The 8,508-nt window shown below is 44.4% G+C and overlaps 1 protein-coding gene and 1 pseudogene across 2 annotated transcripts in view; both read left to right on the forward strand.

Annotated features, from left to right (window-relative positions):
• Window positions 1-1,091, forward strand: part of LOC143123491 (uncharacterized) — a 9,436-nt gene extending 8,345 nt beyond the window's left edge. For both annotated transcript variants that reach the window (XM_076284953.1, XM_076284947.1), the window contains one exon: window positions 1-1,091. This exon is cut by the window's left edge and continues 102 nt beyond it. In XM_076284953.1, coding sequence (XP_076141068.1) covers window positions 1-390 — 390 coding nt within the window. In that variant the 3' untranslated portion in view covers window positions 391-1,091.
• LOC143123348 (uncharacterized) overlaps window positions 1-8,508 on the forward strand; it is a 685,973-nt pseudogene that overhangs the window by 101,775 nt on the left and 575,690 nt on the right.

The raw sequence follows: 8,508 nt of genomic DNA on the forward strand, positions 1-8,508 counted from the left end.
AGAGCTCCATTAGCACGTGTCAACAGGTCTCCTGGGAAAGACACACGTAGCATTAGCAAGGCTAAGAAAGGTCCGGAAAATGAATATGAATCTTTGAGGGACACCCATAGCATTAGCAAGGCTAGCAAGGGTGCAGGAAATGAATATGAATCTTTGAGGAACACCATTAGCATTAGCAAGGCTAGCAAGGGTGCTGAGAATGAATATGCATCCATGAGAGGCACACTAAGCATTGCTAGTAAGGGTACTAAAAATGAGCACAACCCCAAGAAGGCTGCACTTAGCAAGGCAAGGAGAGGTGCAGAAAATGAGTACATGTCCTTGAAGGTCACTCTTCCTGGAGATGAGTATGAGCCCATGAGGGACACCTTGAACAGGGCACGGGAATAGTGCTGGAATGATTAATGAGGTACACCCTCACCAAGGCTAGGAATGGGCGAATGACTGAATGAATGAATGAATGAATGTCTACCCAGGAGCATGGGAGTTAAAGGCAGTGTCTGCAATTTTGCTGAACGTTTGTTGCTATTTGGACACATCTGTATATCTGTCTATTCATCTGTCTATCTACTTACCTATCTGTCTCTCTGTCTGCCTATCTACCGATGCTGTTGTCTTTTCTTGACACTAGGTTAATTCTATTTTAATAGGTACTACTATGTTACCTTTGACAGCGCTTTATAGAAATTTATTTTTATTTTATTAATGACAATACTAATGCTATATAATGTTAATATACTACTGTATACTAATAATTAATACTAACAATTTGATTTTGAACAACAATGGATTACTGTAAGATGTTTTAGATGGAATGTTTGCACTCGTTTATAACTTTCATAAGTAATTTCTGATTTGAAAATGAGAATATGTTGAGCGTATTTAAAAAAAATCCACCTTCAGAATATGTTCTATATGGTATTGTCTTTGTAGTACATTATTCACATCACATCTTTTGCATTATTTCACATGCAAGTCTCCCAGTTCATTCACTTACATCAGTGTCCTGTCTTTTCCTTCTGGAGCCAACTCCTCCATACTCCCTGTAGCAGCCCCTCAACTTGGAATAAACAGGCTTGGGAGTGTTTCCATACGGGAGTATTTTAATTCAGACGAGTGTGCATAGCACCAACACCGTAAAAACTTGAAAGGAAAATAACAAAGGCAATTTAGCCAGATACAAAATAGTCCTTTGACAAATGCACTTTAGCAAGCTAGCATCACATTGATAACAGCATTGGCAGGCAACAACCATTATAAGAAATGAATCTCATTACATTTTACATGAACGTATGAAATGAATTAATATGAAATACATAGTACAGTACATTACAATGAACCACATACCTCGCTCCGCGTATCAAGGGGTGCTAAAGAGTTGTGATCCAGGGAAGGCTACCGCCATTAACTTAACTACTTAGCTAGCAACTTCATAAATGTTCTTAAATTATTACTGCTAAAGCAAATCAAGCATTGACTCAAAAGGGTGACCAGGAATGCTGCAAAGTGGGATAACACTTCAAAGAACACTTTAGTTAAAGGTTATAGTAATATTTTCCGATCTCTGGCTCTAGACTTGTAACGTGCCTTCTTGTGTTTTTTTTTTGAACGAGTGTGAGCGGAAGAGATTAGTTCATCATGCAGATAGCGTGATGTCAAAATAAAAGTCACATAAAATCAGTCAAAAAGTGTATCATAATAAAACACTGCTAGTGGTCATCTACACTCCCACCACTCATGTTATGAAGAGTGAAGACAAGGATCAACCTGGCTGAACGGCTCATACTTGAGTCCTATGTCTGCATCAGTGTTTCTAGATATGTGCAGGTGAGTATACTACTTAATAACTAAGGGAAGGTAGCCTATGTCATAAGGGGAATAAAGGTGTAGACAACTAGACTGATCAATCACTCTCGAGGAGGAGAACAAGTTTCTGAATGGGCCTTTCTATAATCAAAGGTTTGGTAGGGCGATCTTGTTTCACTGACGTCCTTTCTCCTACTAACACCTTGACGCGACGCACTAGTCCATCGCTCTCCTTTGTGGTTTCAACCACTCGTCCCAGATGCCACTGATTTCTAGGGGTGTCTTCCTTTATAATGACTAAGTCATCTACCTTAAGGTTGCGTCGAGTCGTGTGCCACTTTTGCCGTGTGGAGATGTTCATGAGATATTCTCTCTTCCACCGGCTCCAGAACTGTTCGACGAGGTACTGGACTCTTCGCCACCTTTTAGTTGCGTAGACATCCTCCTTCTCAAATTTGCCAGGCGGTGGAAGGGCAATCTTGGACTTCATCAATATGAGATGGTTTGGAGTTAACGGCTCGAGCGAGGTAGGATCATTTACCCCGTTTACGGTTAACGGACGGCTGTTCACAATGGCCATTGCTTCGTAGAACAGAGTTCGAAGGGAAGAGTCGTCGAGTCTGCCTGAGTATTGACAGAGTGTGGCATTTAGGACATTACGGACAGTCCGAATCTGGCGCTCCCAGACGCCGCCAGCGTGACTTGCTGAGGGAGCATTAAAGATAAACTCACATTGCCTTTCTGCGAGGAAGCTCTCGATTGTTTTGGTGTCGCATTGCTTCAGTGCTTCTTTGAACTCATTTTTAGCTCCCACAAAATTAGTTCCTTGATCGCAATGGAGTTGACGAACAGCTCCTCTGAGACTGATGAAGCATCTTAAGGCGTTGATAAATGCATCTGTGGATAAGTCCTCAAGCATCTCAATGTGAACAGATCGAGAGGCAAGGCAAGTGAAGATTAAGCCATAGCGCTTTTGCTCTTTGGGGCTTTCTTAGTGATGAATGGGCCGAAGCAATCGATGCCACAGTAAGTGAAGGGAGCAGACACTTCCACACGTTCCTTAGGAAGCTCTGCCATGCGTTGTTCTTCTGCAGGCCGTCTCAGTCTTCTGCACTTCACACATCTGTGTATTAGCTTAGCGACTGACTTACTTCCACCGATGACCCAAAACCCATTGGCTCAAAGTTCTGTTAGTGTTTGATTCCGTCCTTGGTGACAGATCTTCTCGTGGTAGTGGGTCAAGATCAGCTTGGTAATATGTCCTTCTTTGGGTAGAATCAAGGGGTGTTTGACTTCTAGGCTTAAGGATGACTGATCTAGTCTACCACCGACACTAAGTGCTCCTCCTTCTAAGATGGGATCCAAGCGAAACAGACGGCTGGAGTTTTGAAGACTTTCTCCCCTCTGAAGTATCTTCATCTCTTGGGAGAATGCTTCTTCTTGTGCGAGCCTCATCACTGATTCGGCAGCTCTCTCGCGTTCTTCCACACTCACAGGTTTGCCAGGATGTGCTTGCTTTGAATTCAACCTCTTGATTCTTGCAATGACTTTGAGGAGTTTTGACCAGGAGGAGAATCGATTTAGACGGGTAAGAATGTCTGACTTGGAAGGTTCAACTTTGGTTGCAAACGCCTGCATTGACCTGACCTCAGGATCACCGACAAGCAACTCTGGAGTAAGGTGAGACTCTGGATGTATTTCTTGCTCCCACAGGAATTTGGGTCCTGGTAGCCAGTTTGTTGAGGAGATGTCGACTGCATTGAGACCTCTCGACGCATGGTCAGCAGGGTTTTCTGTTGTGTCTATGTAGTGCCACTGGCTGGGGCTGGTGTGTTCTCTGATCGATCATTTGCACACGATTGGCAACGAAGACATGAAACCTTCTTGCTTCATTGTTGATATAAGCCAGGACAACTTGGGAGTCAGTCCAGAAAAATTCTGCATGGATCAGCATTTCAAGCTCGTTTCTCAGCATGACACTTGATCTTGCAGCGACCACTACTGCTGAAAGTTCCAATCTTGGAATGCTTGTGAGTTTTGTAGGTGCAACTCTAGCCTTTGCCATCACAAGGCTGCAGTGAACTTCACCATCTTCATTCTTGCTTCTCAGATAGGAACACGAGCCATATCCTATATTGCTGGCATCTGAGAAGTGGTGTAGTTCCCTCGTGACAGTGTTGCAGAAGCCTTGTGGTTGGTAGCATCTCGGTATTGAGACTTCCTTCAGCCTTTGTAGGTCGCTCTTCCATCTCTCCCACCGTGGACTTAAGTCTTCGGGAAGTGGGTCATCCCATCCAATTCCTCGACGGCACAGCTCCTGGAGGATGCACTTTCCGGTTAGGATAAACGGAGCCACGAATCCGACTGGATCGTACAAAGAAGCAATGACGGATAAGATGCCGCGACGTGTTGAGGGTTTGGTCTGTGGGTTTCCATTGAAGCTGAAGGTGTCATGTTCAAGGGACCACTGGATACCGAGAGCACGTTCTGCTGGAGCTGCATTTAGATCCAGATTGAGGGGTTCAGATGTAACTGCTCTCTCAGTTGGATCCACAGAGTCCAGAACTGACCTTTTGTTTGAGTTGAACTTGTGTAGACGCAGGCCTCCTCTCTTGCACAACGCTCGCGCTTCAGCAATCAATTCCTTTGCTTCTTCTACGGAGGGGACGCTGATGAGTCCATCGTCGACGTAGAAGTTCCTTTCAACGAAGGCTGACGCTGATGGGTACTCTTCTTTGTATTGACGTGCCAAGTACTTCAGACCGAAGTTGGCACATCCAGGTGACGAAGCGGCGCCGAATAGGTGAACAGCCATTTGATACTCTTGAGGCTCTGCTTCGAGGTCTCCATCCTCCCACCAGAGAAACCGTAAGTAGTTCCGTAGTTCAGGAGAAACATAAAACTGGTGGAACATTTTCTCGATGTCGCATATGATTGCTACAGCCTCTTTCCTGAAACGACAGAGCACTCCAAGGAGAGAGTTGATCAGGTCAGGACCTGTTAGCAGTGTATCATTTAGTGAGACACCACGGAACTTCGCTGAACAGTCAAAAACGACCCTTAGCTTCTCCGGCTTCTTGGGGTGGAACACCCCATGGTGTGGTATGTACCACGTCGTCTGCTGTCCCGTCACAGGAGAGGCTGGCTCTGCGTCACCTTTCTTTATCATATCTTTCATGAAGGCCTTGTACTGTTCTTTATACCGCTCATTAATTTTCAATCTTTTCTTTAGGTGCTGCAGTCGAACTGTAGCCAGCTTCTTGTTGTCTGGTAGCAGAGGAGGCTCGGTGCTCTTGAAAGGAAGGGGCATTTCATAGTGTCCATCTTTCCTTTGAGTTATGTTGTCACTCAGGAGTTGAATGAAGCGAACGTCGTCTTGTGACACATACTTGTCTTTGTCTGTATACTTCCTTTCATTGAAGTCTGATTCCAAGACCTTCAGCACGTCAGTGGTTGATGGCGCTGGTATTTCCTTCACTGTTACTCGATGGACGAACCTCTGGTTTCCCTGGCGATCCAGATGTGGATTGGATGAGCCTACGATGCTCCAGCCGAGTTCCGTTCTCTGGGCGAATGGATCATTTTCGCCTCCTATGACGACTTCCAGGGGGACTAACGCCAACGGGCAATCACTTCCAATTAACAGTCCCACCTCACAGTCCTTAAGCAGCGGAAGTTTGTTTGCTAGATGCTTTAGATGAGGCCAGAGTAGAGCTGTTTTGGAAGTCGGGATGTAGGACTTGTCGACCGGGATGAAGCCACGAGTGTAGGCTTGGCGTAGCTGAATCTGTTTTTCAGACTGTAGTCCTCGAACTTGTAGACCGTAGACACTTTTACTTGCTATGGGTGTGTCAACAGCCGTCATGGTGCTCAGTTTGAGCTGTACTGGTTTAGTCTCCACGTTCAGCTCTTCGAGTAGGTCTTCCAAGACGAACGTCGAATCACTCTGTGTATCCAGAAGAGCATACGTTATGACTTCTTTCTGTGGTTCATTTGCAGATGACATGAAAACAGGGACGATGCTTGATGTGGCAAAGACGCGCTGCGTAACTGCATGGGACGTCACTTTGATCTCCTCCTGACTAGTGCCTTTGTCTGTGGAAGTGGACTGTTTCTCTTTTGCTTCCGCAGATCGGTTCTCTCTCTCTTCATGTAGGCAGGTGGGGTGACGTCTGCTGCATGTGCCACAGGTGTGCCGTGTTTTGCAATCCTTACTGTTGTGTCCCTTTCTCAAACATCCGTAGCACAAATTGTTTTCCCGTATGAAGGCCTTCTTATCTTCCAGAGATTTTGCTGCAAAGGTAGGGCACTTTACGACGCTGTGCGTCTCATCCTTGCAGATAGGACAAGGTGGCTTTGACTTGTTGCTGAACACTTTCTCAACCTTTTCTGTGGGATTGTTCCCTTTAGTGTTTGTGTGAAGTGCTCTAGCTCTCTTGGGCTGCCGGTCATCTGTGGCCTTGATCAGAAGTGGAGAGGCGACGGGGTTACAGGCTATCCGAGCCTCCTTTTGAATGAACCTTGTGAAACAGGAAAAGCTTGGGTAATCCCCGGATTCGTCCAACCTTTCTGTAACGACTCTGCTCCATCTTCGTGTGATCCAGTCTGGTAATTTCTTCAACAACTTGTGATTCTCTTCACAGTCATCTAAGATGGCCAATCCTTTCACATGAGGCATCGCTTCAACGCATCCTTGCAGGAAGTCAGCAAACTCTCGAAGTGCAGCAGGATCACTGGTACCAACTTTGGGCCATTTCATGAGCTTGTCTCTAAAGGCCTTTTGCACGATGAAGTGGTTTCCGTACGTTTCTTCCAGGACCTTCAATGCCCCTTGATAGGCTTCTTCTGAATTTCTATAGAAGAATCCCTCTACAGCTTTACGTGCTTCTCCATACAGATAGTTTTTTAAATAGAACATTTTTTCATGAGCTGGGAGAGGCTGGCGGTCTATGAGGGCCATGAAAGACATCTTCCAGTCTACATACTTTAGGGCTTCACCAGAGAATTTTGGTGGCTCAGGAGCAGGCAGGCGATTCATACCGAGTGAATTAATGAGTGCTTGGGTAAGGCCATCTTTCTCAGGAGATGCTAGCGCATTGGCGTGTGCTTGTGGAGGCTGGTATGCGTTGGCCTTTGGATTAAGCTGGCCTTTGAATTCAACTGTGTAATCAGTCCCTTTTAGCCAGTCTCTGGAGTCATATTCAAGGCTCTCATATGCGTTTACTCTCGCCTCTGCTATTCTTACTTCTGACTCTGCTTGAATTTGCTGTAGTCTTTTCTTTTCCTGACGCATGTTTGCCTCTATCCTTTTAATAGCTACTTGCTTTTCTTCTTCCAACCTTTTAAGAACTAGCTGCTTCTCTTCTTCTAACTTGCTAAGAACTTCTTCTTGAGCTTGTATTTGATACACTGCTTTAACCTTTTCTTGTTGAGCTGCGAGTTCTGCTCCCGCATCTACATGTTTGCTTGAGCCCTGTGAGTGGATTGAATTTTCTGCTAGAGAGAGTACAGTATCTGTCTTTGTGTGTCCGAAGATAGATCCATACTCATCCTTCTTAAGTGCCATCCTCACTCGTACTTTCTCAAGTTCTGGATTGAAGACCTCTTCTACAGTCTCTAGCCGCTTCTCTATTATTTCGCTGATCTCTGCAGTGAGTGCTATACAAGCATCCATTTTCGGTACAATGTCTGGAGTGGCATTGTGGTTGCGGTGAATGGGCTCATAACATTCACTTACTGCACTGTGAAATTAACTTTCTGTATCTTTAAATTCACAAATGTATGATTTAATTAGAGCAGAGCATCAAACATGTACAGTATATTGTTTATAAAGGTGACTAAAGTCCATTACATAAATATCACGGTTCACAATCAAAGTGTCCCTGTGGTTTTATGCAGCAATCAGCATTTACGAATCTTGCCTGGGTGCCGGTTGAAGTGAGGGCTTTGAACAGAAGATGGCAGTCTTGTACACAGAGTGGCGGATGGCAGTCCTTCTAACGTCGAGTTGAGTTTTCACTCCACATCCAGCGACGAGTTTTTACTGTAGCAGCCCCTCAACTTGGAATAAACAGGCTTGGGAGTGTTTCCATACGGGTGTATTTTAATTCAGACGAGTGTGCATAGCACCAACACCGTAAAAACTTGAAAGGAAAATAACAAAGGCAATTTAGCCAGATACAAAATAGTCCTTTGACAAATGCACTTTAGCAAGCTAGCATCACATTGATAACAGCATTGGCAGGCAACAACCATTATAAGAAATGAATCTCATTACATTTTACATGAACGTATGAAATGAATTAATATGAAATACATAGTACAGTACATTACAATGAACCACATACCTCGCTCCGCGTATCAAGGGGTGCTAAAGAGTTGTGATCCAGGGAAGGCTACCGCCATTAACTTAACTACTTAGCTAGCAACTTCATAAATGTTCTTAAATTATTACTGCTAAAGCAAATCAAGCATTGACTCAAAAGGGTGACCAGGAATGCTGCAAAGTGGTATAACACTTCAAAGAACACTTTAGTTAAAGGTTATAGTAATATTTTCCGATCTCTGGCTCTAGACTTGTAATGTGCCTTCTTGTGTTTTTTTTTTTTAACGAGTGTGAGCGGAAGAGATTAGTTCATCATGCAGATAGCGTGATGTCAAAATAAAAGTCACATAAAATCAGTCAAAAAGTGTATCATAATA

Source organism: Alosa pseudoharengus, unplaced genomic scaffold (assembly GCF_046254945.1).
Source record: "Alosa pseudoharengus isolate Yale_2024_CS ecotype anadromous, Long Island Sound unplaced genomic scaffold, YU_APseudo_1.1 YU_APseudo_1.1_scf_1, whole genome shotgun sequence".
Taxonomy (NCBI): Eukaryota; Metazoa; Chordata; class Actinopteri; order Clupeiformes; family Clupeidae; genus Alosa; species Alosa pseudoharengus.